Source organism: Arvicola amphibius, chromosome 3 (assembly GCF_903992535.2).
Source record: "Arvicola amphibius chromosome 3, mArvAmp1.2, whole genome shotgun sequence".
Lineage (NCBI taxonomy): Eukaryota > Metazoa > Chordata > Mammalia > Rodentia > Cricetidae > Arvicola > Arvicola amphibius.
In genome coordinates, this window is record NC_052049.1 from 105,575,014 (window position 1) to 105,599,521 (window position 24,508).

At 35.9% G+C, this 24,508-nt stretch overlaps 2 protein-coding genes across 2 annotated transcripts; both read left to right on the forward strand.

Annotated features, from left to right (window-relative positions):
• Positions 1-6,763: 6,763 nt before the first annotated feature.
• Positions 6,764-7,705, forward strand: LOC119810298 (olfactory receptor 145-like). Its single transcript, XM_038323711.1, has one exon. The coding sequence runs from the start codon at positions 6,764-6,766 to the stop codon at positions 7,703-7,705; it is 942 nt and encodes a 313-aa protein (XP_038179639.1).
• A 9,986-nt stretch (positions 7,706-17,691) lies between these two features.
• LOC119810325 (olfactory receptor 145-like) lies at positions 17,692-18,634 on the forward strand. Its single transcript, XM_038323747.1, is given in 2 exon segments — positions 17,692-17,774; positions 17,776-18,634. Coding segments are annotated over 2 exon segments (933 nt in total). The 5' UTR covers positions 17,692-17,700.
• Positions 18,635-24,508: the final 5,874 nt, after the last annotated feature.

Below are 24,508 nucleotides of genomic sequence, written 5' to 3' on the forward strand. Positions count from 1 at the left end.
AGAGAACCATGCAGAGGATCACTAACTCTTCTGTCTAGGTTTGAGTCTTTTAGGTCTGTTTCCACTTGTCTGCTGTTACCCTTTAAATTTTTTATTTGTCATTTTGATTACCCATCTTTTATTTTTTCCCTTTTTTATATTCCTACAGTGCCCCAAGTTTTCTATAGTATCCCCCTTTCCTTCTATCATGTAATGTCTTTGTATGCAATCATTCTTTGTAGGTATCCACAGAGTAATTGTATTCATCACAATGTCCATTGCCTATATCAACATAAGACCATGCTCTGTCTACTAATTTACTTAGGAACAAGATCACCCATTACTTTCTCTTGCATATCTTTTCTTCCCAAGACAATCCATGGACTTGCATTCTTTATTTCAAAATGATTTTTCCCCATATTTTGCAATAATTTTGTAATGCATTTTCTTATTTGATGAGTTTATCTTCTACATAGTCATTAACATAGATAAGATGTGACTTTGCCAGTAGTTACTTTTTTTTTTTCAGTGTTCTCACTTCTTTTTTCTTTTTCTCTTCTTTCTGTTTTTGGAATTTAGGAGAATTTTTTTTTTATTTTATTTTTTTTTCTCCTGGTTTATTTTTTTTAATATTTAAAAATTTCCATCTCCTTACCTCCTCCTCCCCCCTCCCTCCCCTCCTCCTCCCCCTGCCCTCCTTCTCCCCCTTCCCTCCCCTCCCCTCCACCCATACCTCCCCTCCCTCCCTCTCAAGGCCAAGGAGCCATCAGGGTTCCCCACTCTATGCTAAGACCAAGGTCCTCCCAACTCCCCCCAGGTCCTGGAAGGTGATCCACCAAGCTGAGAAGGCTCCCACAGAGCCCGTCCATGAAGAACAATCAGAGCCCAGCGCCATTGTCCTTTGCTTCTCAGTCAGCCTCCGCTGTTGGCCACAGTCAGAGAGACGGGTTTGGTCGCATGATCCATCAGTCCCATTCCAACTGGAGTTGGTGATCTCCCATTAGTTCTGTCCCACCGTCTCCATGAGTGAACGCACCCCTCTCGTTCCTGACTTTCTCCCTCATGTTCTCGCTCCTTCTGCTCCTCATCGGGACCTTGGGAGCTCAGTCCAGTGCTCCAATGTGGGGCTCAGTCACCTTCCCCATCTGTCGCCAGCTGGAGGTTCCCTCACGGTCCTGACTTTCTTTCTCATGTTCTCTCTCCTTCTGCTCCTCATCAGGACCTTGGGAGCTCAGTCCGGTGCTCCAATGTGGGGCTCTGTCATTTTCTTCATCTATCGTCAGGTGGAGGTTCTTCTTATTATCTTCTCAAGGATCCCAAATTTATAGGCTCGATGTCCTTTAATTATGGCTAGAAACCGAATATGAGTGAGTACATCCCATGTTCATCTTTATGGGTCTGGGTTACCTCACTCAGAATAGTGTTTTCTATTTCCATCCATTTGCCTGCAAAATTCAAGATGTCATTGTTTTTTACCGCTGAGTAGTATTCTAGCATGTATATATTCCACAGTTTCTTCATCCATTCTTCCACTGAAGGGCATCTAGGCTGTCTCCAGGATCTGGCTATTACAAATAATGCTGCTATGAACATAGATGAGCATATGCTTTTGTTGTATGATTGGGCATCTCTTGGGTAGATTCCCAATAGTGGAATTGCTGGGTCCTGGGGTAGGTTGATCCCGAATTTCCTGAGAAACCGCCACACTGCTTTCCAAAGTGGTTGCACAAGTTTGCATTCCCACCAGCAATGGATGAGTGTGCCCCTTACCCCACAACTTCTCCAGCAAAGGTTATTATTGGTGTTTTGGATTTTAGCCAATCTGACAGGTGTAAGATGATATCTCAAAGTTGTTTTGATTTGCATTTCCCTGATAGCTAGGGAGGTTGAGCATGCCCGTAAGTGTCTTTTGGCCATTCGAACTTCTTCTGTTGAGAATTCTCTGTTCAGTTCAGCACCCCATTTTTTAATTGGGTTAATTGGCTTTTTACCGTCTAGTCTCTTGAGTTCCTTATATATTTTAGAGATCAGACCTTTGTCAGTTGCAGGGTTGGTGATTTTCATGTCTTTTCATATATTTTTGCCCACATTATTGGCATGTATCAAAAAATTAAATGGAAAATGTTACATACAACAGCATATTATAATCATATTGAATAAATAAAATACATTTATATTTAACATTTTTATGCCAAAAGTAATGGCAGTTATTACCTATTAAGTTATGGTATGCTGGACACTTTCTAAGGACTTAAAAAAACCTCCCTTAAACCCATGATGCTACTACTATTGCTTCTATTTTACAAAGAGGAAACGAAGACACAAAATAGGTAGATCTGAGATTTGATCAAGGATAAAATGAATTAATTATGCTGTAGAACCCATTCGCCTAACTACCACAAATATTATTTCAATGAGGTTGGACTTATATTAGGAAATCATTAAGACGTTACTAGAATTTTGTGTTCAAGTATTTCAGCTCCAAGTTTTCATGGAGTTGTTTGATTGGTTTAAATGAGCATTTATTTTTATGGTTTTTATTTGATTTACTTGTCTGCCTAAGTCTCTTAGACTTGACAACTATGACAACAGGCTCTTGTCTAGGATGACATTTTAATTTCTTTTGGAGAATATCACACAATGTACTTTTATCATAATCACCTGACTCCTCCCTTATCTAGATTCATTCCTAATCTTCTTATCCTCTTCTAATTTTATGACCTATTTTTGATTTTTTGCTTTTGTTTTATTTTTTTCTTTTTTGAGACAGGGTTTCTCTGTGCAACAACCCTGGCTATTTTGGAACTAGTCCTTGTAGACCAGGCTGATTGTGAATACACAGAGGTCCAACTGCCTCTACCTCCCAACTGCTGGGATTATAGGCATTCACCACCATCACCTGGTTTTGATTTGTTTTTAAGCAACACATCTAGCTGTATATGTGCTGGACATATACTCATGGGTATGGGGTCAACCATTTGAATATGACTTAACTTGACAGGGTTCATATTATCAAAGAAAACTGATTCTCTTAATATTAGGAGCTATCAACACTCATTAGTTTCTCATTTAGTAGGATTGGTTCATGAGCCTTCTCTCCATAATTCATGTTCCTGTATCACCTAATAAGGTTGTTCGCCTAGGGAGAGTCAGTATTTTTTTTTTATAAATTGACCTTGTTATGATGTCCATGTTCCAGTGGATGGCTCTGTACCAATGATGACAGAAACAGCACTGATTTGACTCAATGGATGATAAAAAAGAATGTAATTTGAAAGAAGGATGAGGTAGATTTGCTACCTGTAGAAAGAATGTGAGTTGATATCATCAAAGTACTAAATATATGTACATACACAGAAACAGACATGTGAGACTTTCTCATAGAATATGAGAAAACTAACAAAAAAGGTTTAAATGTTGAATCATCTGGGCCATCTACTCCTTTTGATATTTTTGAAATTTTCTTCTTTGACCAATCCTTATTTTTCTTAACCAAGAATGAATCCACCATTTCTCACCTCCTGTGGAAACAAAGCAAATCCTATTCTCCAAAGTAATAATCTTTGAATATTGGCCAATGAATGCAGATCAACAAAGACAGACAAGGCAATCTGATAACATTGGGAAATTCATTGGGGGCATCTCTCACAGGCCCCCAAGTAAAACGTGGTCCTGTCATTTCCAGTCACTGTGGAGGACACGTCTCACCAAGAAAATTAAAAAAAAAATCCATTGCTTGCTGTAAAAAAAAAATGTTGTTCTGGATGATGCAATAAATATTAAAGATGAATAAAAAATGGAATAGGAAATGGGAAACGTTTGGCAGACTTCTATAAATGATCAAAGACCAAAGCTAAGAGTGCATATAAATAACATTGTAATTGAGAGATTACTAGACATGGATGTGGATGTGAGTATATATTCTCCAGAATCTTGGCATCTAAATTGGCCTCTCAAGAGGCAGATGTTCACTTCCTAGAAATTGTAACCATATCTCAAGTGAAACAAAGCATGAAATGGGTTGAATGCATAAGGCAAAAGGACAAAGAAAAAGGCTGAGGCCATATGTGGCTAATATCACAGTGAATTTATGGGGTCAAGACCTAGGCCAGCAATTAAATAAACAGATTAAGATTTCTGGAGTCTCAGAAACTCATGTTTTTGGGAAGGATATTATAAGGTACCATACAAAAAGGTTACCAGCCATTGAGGGTATACAAGAACACAAAGCAACTAGCAAACCCTTAGAGGTACCAACAGCCCTACCTTTAAAATGGTTAACTCAGAAACCAATATGGGTTAAACAATGGCTTTTAACAGAAGATAAACTACAGGCTTTAGAACAGCTGGTATAGAAGCAACTAGATGCTTGTCATATTGAATCATCATGCAGTCCTTGGAATACTCCTGTATTTGTTGTTAAAAAGAAATCTGGTAAATGAAGAATGGTGACAGATCTAAGAGCTGTCAATAAGGTAATTCAATCTATGGGCCGTCTGCAGTCTGGAATTTCTCTGCCTTCTTCATTACCAAAATGATGGCCTCTTATAGTTACTAATTTAAAAGATTGTTTCTTCACTCTGTCTTTACAAGAAAATGACAAAGAATAATATGCCTTCACAGTCCCTACTTATAGTAATTCTCAGCCTACTAGGAGACACTAATGGACTATCCTTCCACAGGAAATGCTCAATTGCCAATACTTTGGTTTTTTTTTGTTTTTTTGTTTTTCGAGACAGGGTTTCTCTGCAGCTTTTTTTTTAGAGCCTGTCCTGGAACTAGCTCTTGTAGATCAGGCTGGCCTTGAACTCACAGAGATCCACCTGCCTCTGCCTCCCGAGTGCTGGGATTAAAGGCGTGCGCCACCACCGCCCGGCCCTTGCCAATACTTTGTAAGTCAGCCATAGGAAATAGTATAAAAACAATTTCCTAAATCTATAATTAACCATTACATGGATGCTATTTTGTCATCTGATTCAAATGTAGCTATTTTAGAATGTTTAATGGAATGTTTGAAGGAATAAAGAATGTTTTTCCTAAATGGGGATTACAAATTGCTCCTGAAAAAATACAAAGTGGAGATTCTGTCAATTACCTAGGTTATAAAATAGGTTTATAGAAAATTAGAACAAAACAGGCACAAATTAGGGAGACCCATTGTGGACTCTTAATGATTTTCAAAGATTGTTAGGATACATTTCCAATCTATCACTGGCTGTTGGGATAAAACCCAATCTAATAATTCATTTAAACAAAGCCTTACATGGTGACAAAGATTTAAATAGTCCCAGAGACTTAACAGCTGAAGCTGAAAAGTAATTTACTGTAGTTGAAGAGAAATTACAGGAGGTAGATGAGGATAGTGTGAATCCAAATCTTAATTTCATTCTAGACATCTTGCCTTCCAGAATTTCCCCTTTGGGAATTTTAATGCAAAGGGAATATATTATCTTAGAATGCATCATTTTACCACATAAAGCAAGTAAAAAACTTATGTGGAAAAGGTTTCTGAATTATAATAAAAGGAAAATTGAGATTCAACACATTTACTTAAAAGCTCAAAGTGGTTGCAACAGTATGCATAAGTCCTGTGCAAAATAAAACATTACAAAATACAAGCATTAAGGAATGATATGGTTATGAAGTTTCAATTTAGAATTTGGAACTATAGTCAGTGGGTTGCTACTGGGAAAAACATAATTTCAAGGATGGGGCCCTGGAGAGGCTCCTTATTCTCACATAGATATCCTTACATTCATAAACATACTGGCAGTGCTGAGTAGACACAGTAAATTAAAAAAAAGAAGAAGAAAAGGTGAAGTTGTGAGAAGATAGTAGTAGGAAGTTACAGCAGGAATGGCAGGGGAAGGACTCTGGCAGAACTTGATGAAAACACATTGTATATATGTATAATATTTTAAAACAGTAAAACAAATAATTATATATGGCCAAAAGTCAATGTATTACTGTTGAACTAGTCCCTAAGTACCATGACAATAAAACCTGATATCTTGGGGGAAATAACAAGGAAACAAAGACATTTCAAGTTTTAATGAGGTTCTTAAGATTACCGTCTTATAAAACTCTCTTGAGTCATAATCACTTGGCTCTTTAACATCAGTAGATGCTATTGAACAACCTCTAGGCTAAAGAGGACAACCTTGGAAAAATCACCACTATAAAAAATGATCTACTGTCATTACTTTTCTATAAATAATGGCTCTGACTTTGCCAGTCCAAAATTAATTCCCCTCATTGCCAGAAAGGCAAATGTGGTAACAACAGAAAATTATATATATGTATGTTTGGGGCTCTGCACTTTTACAGCTCTTCAACGCAACAGGTACTTGCCCATCTGTGAGAGAAGAAAAGAGTCAGTGAGGTCCCTGATGAGTCTTACATGCACAAGGGTAAGTACTGAATTGGATGTATGTTTTTCTTTATCCAAACCACCTTGAGTCTTTGATGCACCTTGTGCCTTCTCTTTTGTGATTATCACTGAACCTTAAGTGAGAGGTGGATTTACAAGATAAAAGAAGAACAGAGAAGTTGCAGAAACTAAAATGATCACTGCTTCCCTTAATATTCTTCTCAGAGAAATGTCCTTCACACATTTATGTTTATGTCTGTACATGAACTCCCATGAAATGTAAAAAGCAAAAGCACAGAGAAGTCTGAGCTTGAATTTATTATTCAATTCTGGTTCTTAATTTCATTTTAAAGTGGTAGTTTAGGGAGGGCTGGGATTTCATTTTAATATTATTATCTAACTGTTCTCACAGCTATGAACCAAGGAATGACCTCAGCAAATGAATCTTCAGTGAAGGAGTTTATCCTACTGGGATTGACACAGCAGCCAGAGCTCCAGCTGCCTCTCTTCTTCCTCTTCTTGGGAATCTATGTGGTCTCCACGGTGGGGAACCTGGGCTTGAGTGTTCTGATTGTTTTAAACCCTCACCTGCACATGCCCATGTACTACTTTCTCTTCAACCTTTCCTTCACAGATCTCTGCTTCTCCTCTGTCATAATCCCCAAGATGCTGGTGAGTTTTGTGAAGCAGAACACTATCTCCCATGCAGAGTGCATGACTCAGTTCTTTTTCTTCTGCTTCTTTGTTATCAATGAATTCTATATTTTGACAGCCATGGCCTATGACAAATATGCTGCCATCTGTAAACCACTGCTTTACCAGGTCACCATGTCCTATCAGGTCTGTCACTCGATGATGGTGGGTGTGTATGTGATGGGGTTTTTTGGAGGCTTAGTCCATACTGGTAACATGCTAAACCTGAGCTTCTGTGACGGCAACATCATCAACCATTATATGTGTGACGTGCTTCCTCTCCTGAAGCTCTCCTGCACAGATACTGCCATTAATGAGCTAGTAGTTTTCATTGTTGGGGGTATCAATATAATAGTGCCCTGTGTGACTGTCTTTATTTGTTACACGTTCATCCTTTCCAGCATCATTGGCATCCGTTCTGCAGAGGGCAGGTCCAAAGCTTTCAGCACCTGTGGCTCTCATGTTATAGCTGTTTCTCTTTTCTTTGGAGCCTCAATATTTATGTATCTTAAGCCTTCTAGTGTGGCTGGGGAAGAAGATAAAGTATCTTCCATTTTTTATACCATTTTGGGCCCAATGCTGAATCCTTTCATTTACAGTTTAAGGAATAAGGATGTCCACATTTCATTGAGAAAAACTTTAAGAAAAAGGACATTTAACTAAGTAGAATCTGTATTTGTTGTGGAAGCAAATCTTAGGACATGCAACACATAGGACCTGAGTGGTCATTCATTTGCATTGCATGTGCTTATATGTGTGGGGCCCAGGATTTTACCCACTGTCTTCAAAAACTTCTATGACAACATCAAAATCCAAAAAAGCAAAACATATCAAAAGACAAACAAAAGCATCTGACAAGAATAATGTAGAATTAAAGCAATTTAACATTATGCAAAATTAAGTTAATTATCAATGAAAATTTCAGAAGGAAACACAGTGAACAATGATTTTTCAGTATTGAAAACTGAACAAACACATTTGTGCCGCCATCTATCAGTATGTTACACTGCAGTCTTGGGAAGCATGAAGATTTGTATATACAAAACAGTGGATGATAATATACTCAGAATGATAAGATCATGAGATCTTTTAAAACTACGTCTTTGAATATTTTTGTAGGTTGTTTGTTTGGGGTGTCATATTCATATTATCTTGTATGCTTGGCAAGTGCTCTTCCATTTATCTATACCTTAAGCACATCTATGAGATCTTTGACTAGTGTACATCTAGAAGTCTATGTCACTGTGCCACCAAGATACAGATTTCAGCAGTCTTAAAGTCATTTAATCAGGTATGAACCCTCTGGGAATAGTCGAATAATTTTGAATGATTCTCTTTATCCTTAAATCAGTTTAGTAAAGAGGACTTGATGCATCCGTTGTGATTCTAGTGTTTGAAGACTAAAAATGAAACATTTATGGTCCTTTAGGATAAAGGGGGCCTATATTAGGTTTTCTATTTATGAACCTGAGATCAAGAATGTATGTATAAAAATATGCTATGTCTTCATTGGGAAGAATTTGACTAAGCAATTTCAGCTGTCATTGTTTAAGGAATTTTGTCTTTTCCTCAAAAAATTACATAATCTTAATTTATTAGTAACTTCTCTTCATTTCCTAATTTAATTTTTATAATATACAATGAATGAGTTTATTGAAGAACAAATATAAACTGTCTATCCTACTTTAGACATCAAGCTATCTAGGATTCGGTCAGCCATTACAATTGTAGCTCTGAAGAAGGCTGAAGGTATTTATGACCTCAGAAGGCTACAGACTAGTAAGGTGGTGATGAAACTACATTTTGTACTTGTGCGTATAATGGAAAAATAATATGCACAGTCTTGAAAGAATGTAATTGTACTGAGAATAACTGTCTTGCTGTCTTGGGTGGACTGGTTGAAGGACTGCTTCTGAGGAGGTGGCAGGTGTCTTGACTGAAGGCATGGTTGCCAACAGAACATTTAAGGAAAGGGAGGAGCTGAGTAGAGTTTCAGCGGCAGCAATGATCATGATGAGGAGGAGTAATGGTTTTGGAAAACAGATGAATGCTTGGAATTAGGCTGAGCAGAAGAGTGTGCATACAAGTGTGAAGAGTGATTAACATGGGGTTGAATTGGGCTTGGAAGGGAAAAGATGGATAAAAATAAGCACATTAAAAGTCTGGGTGATATCAATCAAACATCTGATAGCGTTTCCTTTTTTTTTCTCCAATATTCTGAAGCATGGTCAATTTTCATTAATAACTAATGGAGCTTCTATAAAATAATTTTACTGAAATCCATGAAAGAGAAAACTTAAATAATAAAAATTTGCATGTCCTGCTGAAGGGATGATGTTTTTTTTTGCTAACTGTACACACCGGAAAAATTAGTCAATGTTAGTAGATGTCAGCTGAAATAGCAGAAGACTTTGGTGGGAGCTCCATGATCCTATGTCAGCATGAGTTTAGTAAACTGTGTCAAATGGAAGGAGCAACAGAAATGCTTTGGTTTTGAGTTTGAGTTCTGCATGTTTTAAGTCTTAATCAGAGTCTTAGAGTCATCACAATTACATTAAATCTTCTGAGATTCACATTATTAAAATGATAAATAATGAAACATATTTTAAAAGTATTACATGCTTTGTTTTAAATACAATATCCCAGAAATATAAACTTGTAAGTTTTTTCTACTTAATTTCCTTAAAATAAGTATGTATTTGATACTCTATATCTTTTTTTTTTTTTGCAGTTTCCAAATTACGCATCAGTTAGGATTTTAATTTACCGAAGCTGTTTTCTTAATTCTGCAGGCTTTGTTCACAGATGGCAATATTTAAATCTCAGAGTTAACATGAAGTGATAAGAGGAAAGATCTCGGTAGGGTGATGCCGCCAGTAAACTGGAACTATGCAAACTCAGCAATTAAACTTGACAACTCCTGATAACATTTAAATCCCACAGATGCAACACCACCATCCCAAGGTGGGATCAGACTGAGACAGGCATTCTGTTACTTCTCTCAGCTGTTCTTTCTTAAGGTAGAACACAGCAGAATGACACATCAAGACCAGAAAGTCAAAAATTTAGTGAATATCTGGATGCCAGGTGCAAATCCTGCCCTGATAAGGAGGGATACATCCAATTGGACTGACTTCATGTCACTGTTCAGTTTTCTTATTTATGATTAAAGAAAATCAACAGCATAGATCCAATAACTTCATAACTTTTAAAATGATATAACAACATTTTTCTCCAGAATTATATCCCTAGAATTTATTTTAAAATATGCTTTTGTTCACCATTCCATGAAAATGCTATGGTGGTTTGAAAGAAAATAATGCCTGTAGACAGAAATTTCTGTCCTTCCTGGTCCCACAGCCATTCATTCCCGAGGGAAACCTAAGCAAAAGGAACCTCAAAGCCCGCCCCCACAGTGACACACTTTCTCCAACAAGAACACTTTTTTTAAAAGTGTCGCTCTCATTGGGGGCCTGCTGTGGGATAATGCTCTTGTACCCTGTAAAGAATTGTCACTGGTACTAGGTTAACAAAGTCCTGATTGGCCAGTAGTTAGGCAGGAAGTAGAGGTGGGGTGACCAGACTAGGAGAATTCTGGGAAGGCTCAGTCTGCAGTCACAAGCCAGCTGCAGAGGACGCAAGATGAGAATGCTGCACTGATAAAAGATACCAAGCCACGTGGTAACACAGGCAAGAATTATGGGTTAATTTAACTTGTAAAAGCCAGTTAATAATAAGCTTGAGCTATTAGGCCAACCAGTTTATAATTAATATAATAAGTCTCTGTGTGTTTTATTGGGAATGAATGAATACTCTATATCTTATCACTGCTTACTTTTGACCTTTTGCCTTGAGACAGAATTGTGTTGTGAATTTCAGAGAGGGCATGAAATTATCATCCTCTTGTCTTTATCTCTGGAGGTCTGAGACTATAGGCATGTGCCACTACCCTTGACTTAAGTTCTCAGCACTGACGATGACTGCTGGCTGTTTCAATACATCTTCCATTGGTAGTAATCTGTGTAAGCACCCGATCATAGCTAATGTATCACTGTCACTGCAGTTGAATAGGGGGAGAATTGTCTTAATAAACATTTGGAGCTATATCAGGACCATTTAAAATTCATATATATCCATGAAAAATATATTTGTTACAGTTGTAAGACCAATTCAAACCATAATATAGAAAGCAAATGTAATTTGTCACATAAAAACATATGAATTAACATATGGGGAAAAATAAGGGAATATTAAAATTGTTAAGGAAAATATATTTTTTACTGCTGGGAATGGATATAAATGCCTTTCAATGCCAGACAAGCACCAATACCTGTGAATATATGATAAGTTTGAAAGTATTTTATTGAAGAAACAGCACCATTTTCATATACTTACTTTTTATTCAGTTAATACAAAGCAATAATACCTAAGGAATCAAGACAACCAGGAGTTATAGAAGCTAGGTCATTATATCTGAGACTCACAAAATGGAGTTTATACTGAATGTCTTATTTCTGAAGACTGGGGTTATATTTAGTAAGGGGTCTCCTGTGCCAGTGAGTTCAAGTGTACTTTCCACTTTCTCTTCTATGAGCTTCAGAGTGGCTGGCTTTATATTGAGGTCTTTGATCTGTTTGGACTTGAGTTTTGTGCATGGTGATAGATATGGATCTATTTTCATTCTTCTGCATGTTGATATCCAGCTATGCCAGCACCATTTGTTAAATATACTTTCTCTTTTTCCATTTTATATTTTTTGTTTCTTTGTCAAAAATCAGGGATTCGTAGGTGTGTGGATTAATATCTGGGTCTTTGATTCAGTTCCATTTGTCCTCCTGTCTATTTTTTATGCCAGTACCAGGCTGTTTTCAGTACTGTAGCTCTGTAGTAGAGTTTGAAGTGAGGGATTGTGATGCCTTCAGAAGTTCCTTTATTGTACTGAATTCTTTTACAATGGAGTACCTCACATCAGAAAAAATAATGACATCTTGAAATATGTACGCAAATGCATGGAGCTAGAAAACATCATATTGAGTGAGGTAACCCAGACCCAGAAAGGCAATTATCATATGTAGTCACTCATAAGTCGTTTTTAAACATAAAGCAAAGAAAACCTGCCTACAAATCACAATCTCAGAGAACCTAGACAACAATGAATACCCTGAGACATACATGGATCCAATCTACATGGGATGTAGAAACAAATAAGATCTCCTGAGTAAATTGTTAGCATGGGGACCATGGGAGATGGTTGAAGGGGAGGGGAGAGGAAGAGAGAGGAGCAGAGAAAAATGTATAACTCAATAAAAAAAGAACAAAAATAAATAAATTAATTAATCTGTTTTCTTTACCTTCCTTTTGCCTCAAGGCTTTTGTCTTTCCCTTTCTTCCTTTCTTCCTTTATTCTCTCTCTCTCTCTCTCCCCCTCTCTCCCTCCCTCCCTCTCTCTCTCTCTCTCTCTCTCTCTCTCTCTCTCTCTCTCTCTCTCTCTCTCTCTCCAAGTCTCAATTCTTTGTCTGCAGGCTGTCTCCTGCCTGGCTTCTTGTTCTGGGTGTATCCCTCTTTCTCTTCTCCTTATTCTTTAATTTACCTCTCTTCTCTCTTGAGGTTAGAGTCTTACTCCTATTTATTCTCTGCCTAGCAGTCCCCTACCCTTCTATTGCTTAGCTGTTGGCTCTTTAGCTTTTTATTAGACCAATCAGGGTTCTTAGGCAGGAAAAGTGAAACAGATGCAACACATCTTTACATAATTAAAACACATCTGTACATCATTAAAAATGCCACATAAACAAAAGTAACACTCCTTTACTAGTTTAAAATAATATTCTTCAGGATAAACACAAGAAAAATACCTTTGCATCATTAAATAAGATTCTATAACAATTGTTGATTTCATTTAGCTATTAAAAATAGCTTTGAACTAATTTTAGATTTACAGACAAATATTTGAAGTAAGGCAGAAACTTCAGCTTAGTTAATATTATGTTCTTGTAGTTTTGAAAATATAGTAAAACATGAAGATTTGTGTTTTAAGTTGGCGCTGACTAATAAGGTTGAACATGTCAGGCTTGTAAGGAGTCAGGAGTGAATGAAAGATGAAGATCTGTATGTCTTAGTGGAAGGATTAACATTTGATGTTTTTTACTATCATTGAAGTAGGGTGATGTTGACCAGTGCAAATGGAAGAAAGAAAGAGATAAGATAGCCTTTCAAGTAGAATCTTGGAACCTCGCTACCTTCATTCCATGTTTACCTACCTGTACATTGGAGGTATAAAATTTGAAAGACTTTCATCATAAAGTCTAGGTTAGCGTTTGACAGAAAACTTTTCTTGCAATAATATTTCTTATGATGTACTAAGGGCATATTTCAGGTTCATTTTTTAACATAATATTTTTATTAACCTTATGAGAATGTCATACAATGTACTTTGATGATATTTATTTGAATCCTGCCCTAACTCCTTGCATATCAATCTATTGCTTACCTTTCTAACCTCTCCCAGTTTCATGTCCTACTTTTATTTCGGTTTTAAAATATCAACCTAGTCTTACTTGTGCTGGACATATTCTCATGGGTGTGGGGTCAATCACTTGAGCATAATTGACTTAACAGGGATTATATCCTTAAAGAAAAATGACTCCCTCTCTACTATGAACTATAATGTCTCAATAGTTCTTCCATTAGTGGTATAGGTTCATGAGCACCTCTTGCCTCCATATTTAGTATTCCTGTATCAACTAATAGTGCTATTAGGTTAGTGAATCAGCTTTCTTCAAGGAAGTTTATGCTTTAGTGGATGTCTCTTTACCCGTGACGACACAAACAGTACTGGTTTGACTCAGTGGGTTATATAAATAAAAAGAGGACATGGCAGCCAGGCTAAAAGAGGAACTGGAGAGGAAATGGGGTTTGATATAACCAAATACATTGAATATGTATGTGAATTCCTCAGAGATTGTGAGGAGAAACCACTAACACTAAAAGATTTTAGAAAAGCCACATGAGAACCTTCTATTGTAGAAATTTACGAATACATATATATATATATATATTATATTTACAAATATATATATACACACAAATGTAGTTTAAATGGAGTCACCATATAATGCAGAAGACAATACCTCAACTAGCCATTTTATGCCACCAATTAAAAACTGCATGCTCTGGAGTGTGTTTCATTTTATTAACTTCTTGACCAATAGGATCCTATAGACAGGCCCCATAGGCCATTGACAAAGGAATTACTGGAATTTCTCAAGAACCAGATGGTAAGTGCTTATTCTTGACACTGCTTATGTCATTGAACAGGAAAAATCCAGCTGATACCCAACTAGAAACTTTTCTCCTACTGACTAGCATCCACAGTACTAGAAGTCACTTTGAATGCTAATGGAAGAGAGGAATAAGTAAAATCAAATCAAAACAAAACTGAACAACAAACATTTTTAACATTTTATAGAAAATATTTAATGAATCACAAAGTCTTGATCACTTTGTTACCCCCAAGGAATATATATCCTGCAGGGCACATTTCAAGTTTGCCCTAAGGAATTTTGGATCTCTAAGTAATTTTGGATAGTCAGGCAAAATTGAGATTCATTTTAGCAGTTGTTGTATTTCTTTTCATCCTAAATAGAAAGACTTGTAATTGGCTGCATTTCCTTTTATAAAATTCTAACTGCTCTGTTATTTGCTTTATCCATAAATTTCACCAATTTTATGATTTATTATCTAGAGAAATGAGTCATGATTATTCTCATGTTCTGATGTTTGTTTTTGAATTCATTTAGTCTTCCTGGTATATTCTCCTACTTCAAAATTGTACTTTCATATCCAGTTTAAGGTTAAATGTAAAAATTTAACCAAAGCTCACTTTCTCTAATATCTGTTCATGACAACTCTATAATTTAGTTATCACTTAGGCTATTGTTTTGCAGGATTTTGTTTCTTTTGTTTTTCTGTATCCCTTTTACTATAAGACTTGTTGAATCCTCTCTTGTAATATTCCTTTTGTATTTTGTTTATCAAAACTCCTCACAGAGTAGTTACTTTTAATTTAGGGAACTTCCTTTCTCTTCGTCCTTTTCTTCCCCTTTCGTCCTTCTTCAGAGATATACCTGCTTTTGCCCCCAAAGTGCTGAGATTAAAGGCATGCATCAACACTGCCCAGCCAGGTTTAATGTTTTTAAATGCCTTAAAAGTAACTGTGAGGAAAACAGACAAATTTAATTTGATATTATACACTTTGATTAAGTAGTTTATGTGATATGTATGAAAGAGGACATTATAAAAACATATAGGAGTTCATCAAGTGATAGACAGTATGAATAATTAATTGTATATTAAACAAGTTTCTTGATTTTTCTGTTTGTAGAGTACCCACAGTGACAACAATAAAGTGTGTGTAAATCCAGAGCACAGGAGGGATGAAAGAAGAACGGAGACTAATGCAGCAGGAGAACTGAGTTGGACAGGATACGGGAGGGCAGAATAGAGCAGGAGTTTGAGGAGAGATAACTGATATTAAGGCCTTTGAGAAACTTGTGTATATGTTTACTTCTGTATGAACTTCTTAAGATATATTCATGTATAAAAACAAATTAAATAGATCTATTTCTAATTGGGAGGCATTGTTCCTCCTAGACACCATATGCTATTAAATAAAAACTTAGATTCAGGAATGGGCTACCATTTTTGGAGTTTTATGCCAGTTGTGTTCCATATAAGCACCCTAAAATAAAGACAATTACCACTGCTCTTGATTATGTCCATAACTTCATGGTGAGATTCTATTGCTGAAGATACCATAAAGTTTGTTTCTGCCTAAAAACTTCACCCCTGTTGTCTAGATACTGTAGTGCTAAAATCTAGGCTTGTTATTATAGGCAAATAGTAATGATCAATTATTAAGTTATAAAACCAAGAGCTAAAATAATTGCTGATGTGGCAGAATACACCTGTGTTATATTGGTACACGTGTTGTAGGATTACTACGCCCTTTTTGTTTTGTTTTCCAGCATTCTCCACAGACAAATCTTATTCCTAGCATAGTTCTTGGAATGAGCTGAGACTAGGTAGGTCATAGTCTCTAGGAAAGTGCCCCTGTCGAGTTTTCTGCTGTGGATATAGAATTAAATTGACTCTTAATAAATTTCCATTATATATATTTTAAGCCATAGATTAGTGCACCTCTCAATTGTCATCAGAAATGCTTTTTTTGGCAGAAGATGGTGATTGACATAGACATCCATAATTTGAGGTAGGAAGATCACCACATCATAGCTCTTCTCCCAAGTGTACAAGATTATAAAGAAAGAAGGGTTGAAAATTGTTAGAGTCAGAGATGACAGGTAACTACACTGAAACAGTGTTTTCAGGACTCAACAAGTTCACTGCTCAATGACCCTCACAGTGGTTGCATGTCTGCATAAGACCTATGTAAAATCAGACCAAACAAATTTCAAGAATTGAGGGAGATTATCGGCATGATGTTCCATCTCTATCTGATGAACTATTAGCAGTTTGTGGTTAACGGGAGATACAGTGAGTTTCAAGGATGTAGCACCTGAGAGGCTTTTTATCCTCATGTAGATGTCTCTACAGACATATCCAGTCAGTCAGTGCTGACTGAACCCTGTGGGCTTAAAAAGTGAGAGAAAAGCAAAGATGAATATGTGAGGTATAGTGATAGGGTAGAGGAGGAATTGGAGGGAAAGTATAAGGTATGAACTTAATCAAAATACACTGTACATATGTACAAACCTTTCAAACAATAAAACAAAACAATACTGGATATCTCCAATAAGTCAATGTCATTACTATTAAAGTCATATGTAAGTAGTGTACCTAGAAGCCTAATCTCTTGGGAAAAATAGCTGTAAAACATAAGCTTTTCCAATACTAATCAGGTCCCTAAGATTGCAAACTCATAAAAGCCTCTTGAGTCATTACCAAGTGGCTCTTGTGACATCAGTAGATGCTATTTACCAACCTCTGGGCTAGAGAAGGCATTCTGGACAGAGATGACACCAAAAATCTTGTCTCTATCCCATGGCTTTGTTTAATCTGGAGGAATGATGGCTCTGGTTCACTTATTTAAAATTAATTTTCTGTATCACTAGAAATCCAAGCCTAGTAAAAACAGAAAATAAATTATTTTACAGTTCATCAGTGCCATTTCTACTTGCCCCTTTGTGAGGGTAGAGGAGAGGAGTTTTTAAGTTCATTTATGAGTACTTTATGGACAAAGGTAAGTGTTAAATGGGAAGCCCGCTAGATTTTCCCCTCAAAATACCCCTGGGAGAGTCAGTGAGTTATTTGCTTAAGGTCTTTTCTTTTTATTTTACCTTTGAACTTGAAATGGGAGGTAAATATTCAAGATAGAAGCAGAACAGAGATGATGCAGAAGTAATGATGGTCATTGGTGACTTCAATAGTATTCCAAAGAAGTTGACCTTTTATATGTTCATATTTATTTCTGGAGATTAAAGGTCTTAAAGTTTATAAAACAGAGGCAGAGAAGAGTGAGCATGACTTTATCCTTCCATTCTGGTTCTAAGTCTCATTTTCATGGTAAAGGTTGGAGACGGCTGAGATTTTATTCTAATATTACTATTTTTTTTTTTACTGTTCTCACAGTTATCACCCAAGGAATGGCTTCAGCAAATGACTCTTCATTTGCTGTGAAGGAGTTTATCTTGCTGGGCTTGACACAGCAGCCAGAACTCGTTTCCTCTCTTCTTCCTCTTCTTGGGAGTCTATGTGGTTTCCATGGTGGGGAACCTGGGCTTGATTGTTCTGATTGTTTTGAACCCTCACCTGCACACCCCCATGTACTACTTTCTCTTCAACCTTTCCTTCACAGATCTCTGCTACTCCTCTGTCATAATCCCCAAAATGCTGGTGAGTTTTGTGAAGCAGAACACCATCTCCCATCCTGAGTGTATGACTCAGCTCTTTTTCTTCTGTTTCTTTTCTATTGACGAATGCTACATTTTGACAGCAATGGCTTATGACAGATATGTTGCCATTTGTAAGCCCCTTCTTTACCATGTCAGCATGTCCCATGATATTTGCCATTTGATGATTGTAGGTGCTTATGTGATGGGGATTGTGGGAGCCACAGCCAATACCGGTAGTGTACTAAGTCTGACCTTTTGTGATAACAACCTCATCAATCACTACATGTGTGATATACCTCCTCTCAGGAAGCTCTCCTGCACAAGTACCTACATCAATGAACTGGTTATTTTCATTGTTGTGGGTGTCAATGTAATCGTGCCCAGCCTGACTATCTTTATTTCTTACACCTTGATTCTTTCCAACATCCTTGGCATCCATTCTGCAGAGGGTAGGTCAAAAGCCTTCAGCACCTGTGGCTCCCATGTTGTAGCTGTTTCTCTTTTCTTTGGAGCTATAGCCTTCATGTATCTTAAACCATCCAGTGTGTCTGGAGATGAAGATAAAATATCTACCATTTTTTATACCGTTGTGAGTCCAATGCTAAACCCTTTCATCTACAGCTTAAGGAATAAGGATGTCCACATTGCACTGAGAAAAACTTTGAGGAAAATCATGTTTACCTAAGTAGAATCTGCATTTGTTATAGAAGGAACAATCTTAGGGTATGTATGTCTTACAACTAGACTATGACTAGACTAGACTAGGACTAGAGAAGTAGCTTATTGCCTGAGCATTTGCTTACATGGATTTAATTATAATTTAAGTCCTGTATTTAATTTGCTTACATGGATTTAATCCATAACTTGAAAAACAGTCATAGTAAAAACAACCAAAATCATATCAAAATCCAAAAACTAGTGTGGATTCAAAATTATTTAATACTATGCAAAATTAATTATTTATTTAGGAAAATCCAGAAGTAAATGGAGTGAAGGATGTTTAACCCATCATCTTTTTAGGCTACAGAGAACAGTTTATACTGTAATTTTCCAATATCATACATATCTTTTTTTCAGTATTGAAAACTAAAATAAAAACATTAGTGCAATCATCTATTGGTATGGTACATTTTAGCCTTAAATATCATGTCCATTTAAGTACAAAACTCTGGATGATATTACATTCTGAAATGGTAATATCCTGAAGTCTTCTTAAAATATACATATTTATGTTTTTGCAAATGTGTGTTTGGGGAATTTTAATCAAGATCTCCTCTTTCCTAATCAAGTGCTCTTCCAGAAGCTTCATCCTAAGCACAGTGTTGATATCTTAGATCAAGGTACATCTAGAGGTCTTATGTTGCTATTCCACTGAGATACTGATTTCAGTATTCTTAGAGATAGTGACACAACAATTTGGTTAATAATCCCCTGGAAATATTTGGAAGGGGTTGTATTTTAAAGGTTCCTTTGTTTCTTGAGAAGCTGAAGTTTGGTGCAGAAATGCCCTTTTAAATATATTCTTTTCTCTATAGCCTTGAACAGTTTGGTGAAGAGGAGGTGATGAGTCTGTTGTGGTTCCAGTGTTTGCAGACTGAAAGTAAAACAACATTTTAGGTCATTTGGTATAAAGGGAACCTGTGTTAGGATTTCCTCTTATGGGCTTGAGGGCAGACATGTGTGTATAAATCTATGTCTTAATTAGAAAGAATTGAACTTAAGATGTTTACTATTCCTCAGTATATAAATACTGTGTTTTCTGTAATAAATCATATGATCTTAATTTGTTATCACATGGTTCTTTCTATTTATAATTTCACTGTCATTCTGTCTCAGAAGTCTTTGCAACATGATGTAGTTTGTTGAAGTTGTAAATTTATATTACTGGTCTATCCTATTTTAGACATAGAGATATCTAGACTTTGGTAAAAAATTAATTATACAGCTTTGAGGAAGTTTGAAGATACTTCTTATTGCAGAGATCTAAAAACTAATAAGGTGGTAAAATGAGTTTCATATTTATGAGTCTGTATGGAAAAACAAAATACAAAGTTTTGAATAAATTAATACAAATTGTCAGTATTTGTACTGAGAAAAACTGTCTTATATTGGGTTGTTTGGTCACAGGACCCTTTCTAAGGAGGTGACTGGTGACTTTACAGATGCAAGGTTGCCTCAGAACATCTAAACAAAGAAATGAGTTGAGCAGAGCTTCAAGTCAGGAACAATCTTGACCATCATGAGCCATAGTTATGGGAAACAGATGCATGCGTAGAAGAAATCTAAGCAGAATGATATGTATATAAATGTAAAGAATAATTACAACACAAGGTTGAATTGGGGCTTTACAGACAAAAAGAATGGCTCTCAGTAAGCACAATAAAAATCCAGCTGATATCAATCATATAATGAACTTTGTTTTCTTCCTTCCCCATATTTGGAATCCTAGGAGATGTTCATTTATAAGCAGTCCAGGTTCCATGAGCAAGTTTAGGTGAAATTCATGAAACAACAAATCTTAAATAACAAAAACTTCCTTGTTCTGCGGAATGGATGATGTTTCCTGGTTATTGATAAACATATGCAAATGTGGGTCAATGCTTCTTAGATGCCAGCTGAACCTGCACCAGGAGCTATGTGAAAGCCATCTGGCCCTGTCTCTTCATTTCTTCAGTAGGCTGTGTGAAATGGAACTGGTTTGGTTTGAATTTGGATTGTGCAAGATTCAACTCTTTGTCCTCCCAATCTTAGAGATTGGACAGATAGTAATAGAACTGTTGTGGTACACATTTAATAAATCATACAAAGTTAAAAGGTACTACATATTGTGTTTTAAGTATCATAATCGTGAAATATAAACAATGCTTATTTCATACAACTTTCCTAACTAAGTCTACCTTTGATTCTTCATAGTTTTTCAGTGCTTATTTTTATACTTTTTCCTTGAGGCAGGATTGTGTATCTCAGAGAGGCCATGAAATGATCATCCTCCTGACTTTGTCTTGTGAGGACAAAAATAATAGGCATATGGCAGAATCTCAGTACTAATTAGGGTCAACTGACAGTTCTGACCTAGTGTAAGTAGCTGATCATAGATATTATTATCACTGTCACTGCAACTGAATAGGGAGAGAATTTGCGTGAATACACACTTGGGATTCACATGGGGTCATTTAAGTTTTGTATATATCCAAGAAAATATATTTATTGTTACAGTTATCAGATCAATTCAAACTGTAATATAGAAAGCAAATGTAATTTGTCACATATAATATGAATCAGCATACAAAGAATAGAAATAAGGGCATATATTAAAATATTAAGAAAAATGTTCAGCCTATTGATCAAATCTGAGTATTTAGTATTTTTTTTTATCCTAGCTCATCTACAATTTTGGAGATGGGAAAAGAATAAGTGAACACATGCTTTTCTTTTAGTAAGAATTTGTAAAGAAAAGCTTTCCCATATTGGAAGGATAGGCTTAGTAGAAGCCTTTCAAACTTTTTAAAATAAAAAAATAAGCCTAAGGTGTTTCCTCAGTTTTTTTAATTTCAAAATTTGTTTTTAAATGTGAAATACTAATGATTTTTAAAATTTATGCAAAGGAAATGATTAAAATATTAATGAAATAAATAAATTTTTCTGGTTAATTTTGGGAAAAACTATTTTTATTAAATAGACATATAATAATCAGATTTACCTTTGTAATTAAAAGCAAAGTTAAATACATGATGGAAATATCTTAATTAATTAATAAATATGATATATCTCTAATGATCAAAAGACAAACATCATATTTAATTTCTGATAACTAATCTTTTTTTCCTGATTATTCATTATTATTCACTGGCGCAAAGTCCATCTTAAGAGGCTATTGTAAAATGGTTCCAGTGAATCAAATCTGAGATATTGAAATGAAAAAATACTGATAGAGTCAGCAAGTCAAGGTGGTGGCTAATAGCCAGAAATGACCATCTTAATGTAGCATTAATTTAATTCTTTTTGAATTTGGCAAGGGATACAAACAGGGTTATGTTAAAAAATTGCTGGTGACTAGAGCCTTGTAGGCAGTGCTCTGAAGTTGCAAGCCTGGTAGTTATCAATCTGTGGGTCCTAATGTGGCCATAAACCCAAAGCTATGTTAGTTACACAACATTTATTTATTTAGCCTTGAGGGGGACTAGAGAGATAAGGAAATTTTGGTGTACCTAAATATCTACCGCCTTTACTTGTCTAGTGTGTCTGTGTGCAAAGTTTAACAGGAGCAATCTGACCCAAAGGTAAAAGAACAGACTAAACCGATTCAGTGTGAAGGTGGAGATGTCAATCTTCCCTGTTCTGTCACCCTATGACAATCTGCAGACTCAACTGAAGTGTCTGTGCTTTAGGGAAAAAAATCTGTGCTAAGGTACTCAGGCAGTCATCATAACACACAAATAATCATGATATTTGTAGGGAAACAAAGTGAGGGAATACATCTTATATTGTTCATCTGCATGGTTTAAGAACAGTGATTTTCAAGTTACCAGAAAGAGAAGCTAAGAGTTTACTTAGATTTCATTAGCATGTAAAACTTAGATTCATTAAACATCATAATTCATCAGTACATTCTGAAAATGTTCACATCTGTCCACTTGGAGGTGTTCTCAGCTATTGTTTTTAAACAGTCAGACAATAGGACAAGTCTTTTTTTTTTTTTTTTTTTTTTGTGGGGAGATTTTTTCCTTTTTTTTCTTCAAGCAACAGAGAGTATTACAATGATTTACAGAGACATGTTGAAAGTAAATTATGTTGTAAATGCCTGTCCCATGGGCCAGCTAAGAATCACAAGGAAAAAATGCAAAAAGTTTGAAATTCCCAACAGCAAAGGTTGACAAGAAAATATGGTTTTGTTTTTCTATGAGTAAAAGTAACTTTTATGTTGTGTTTTCCCATGAGAAATTATAAACTTTCAAAGGAATTTTGGTCTCTTGCATGCACATATAAGAGCAATTTATCTGGGACTGCCCCAGTGAAAACAATCTTAAGACTTAAAGCTGTTAGAACCAGGGCTGAATCTCTTCAAACCCACTACTTCTTTTTTTTTTTTTTTTCTCATGGTTTATTTTTTTTTTATATTTAAAAATTTCCATCTCCAATGATTGATCTCAATGCATAAACTCTTATCACTTGAAAGAGATCAGAGCTTGTTTATTCTGGATTGACTACAGCTCAGCGACATTGATTCAGGTTGTTCCAAATTCTGTAACAATTTTCTGGATTTTTTTTTTATAATAACACAACACAAGAAAGTCACAGAACAATGCACCTTTAAAATACTGGCAAGGTCATCATGCAGATTAGAGCAAAGTGGAAATGTCTTTGTTATAGTCCTCAGATGCTGTCTGCTGCCATTTTTTGCCTATGAATTGATAGAGCTAGTTGTTAGTACATTCCAAAAGGAGTTTGCCTGATGGTTATAAGGGCTAGAGGGTAGTGAATTGAGAGACAGCTATCACTAAACTGTAAATGGGACATCTATGTCACGCTCCCTCACTTCAAGGTGCAGGCAACTTCTTGGAACATAGAGCAGAATTGTAGAGCAGAGGGAGTGCTCTTTGACAGGGAAACAGCCCTCAGTGATGTGACAATAAAATATAGCAGGGAATTCTACAGATTCTCTGTATCCCAGTGCATAGATTTGATTTAACTTGTAAAAGGCAAAGAAATAATTATTAATCCCAATAATAAAATTTAAATATATTTGAAAGAGAAAAACATTTTCCACTGTTTTTTGTTTCCAAAGTACAACTTTTCTTTAGAGTTCATAAATATTGACACTTGGTTATTTGTATATAGAATCAAAAAGTAAAACATCATAATAAATAATGTACAGTGCATATGTTTTAACTAGAAATAGTACACTATATAGAATTCCAATTAGTCAACATTAATTTGCTTATTATATTTCTTCTGTTTAAGAACTGCAGAAGGGTCATATGGCCTATATTGAAGGAATACATACTTGTCAGTGGTATTTTTCTGTGAACTATCTTGAATTAGGTTGCAAACTTAGTGTTTCAGTTAGGGTTTGTATTGCTGTGACGATACACCATGATCACAGCAGCTCTTATAAAGTAAAAACATATAGTTTAGGTGTCTTACAATATCAGAGGGTTAGTCCATTGTCATCATGGTGTGACACTGCTGTATAGGCAGACATGGTTCTGGAGAAGTAGCTAAATGACCTATATCTTTTTTTTTCAGGCAACAGGAAGTGGTCTGTCTAACTGGGAGTAGTTTGAGCATAGGAATCTTAAAAGCCTACCCCACAGTGACACACTTCTTTCAACAAAACCACACCTACACTAACAACGCCACACATCCTAATAGTGCCAGTTCCTTTAGAGGACATTTTCTTTAAAACCACCACATTACATTCCTTGGTCACCCAAAACTTGAAGTCATATCATAATGCAAAAATGCATTCATTCCAACTTTAAAAGTCCCCATAGCCTATGACAGTCTCAAACTTATTTAAAAGTATAAAGTTCAAAGTCTCTCTGAGAGTAATGCAATT

Coding starts and splice junctions, on each gene's coding strand:
- LOC119810298 (XM_038323711.1), top strand. CDS start 6,764: ATGAACCAAGGAATGACCTCAGCAAATGAATCTTCAGTGAAGGAGTTT.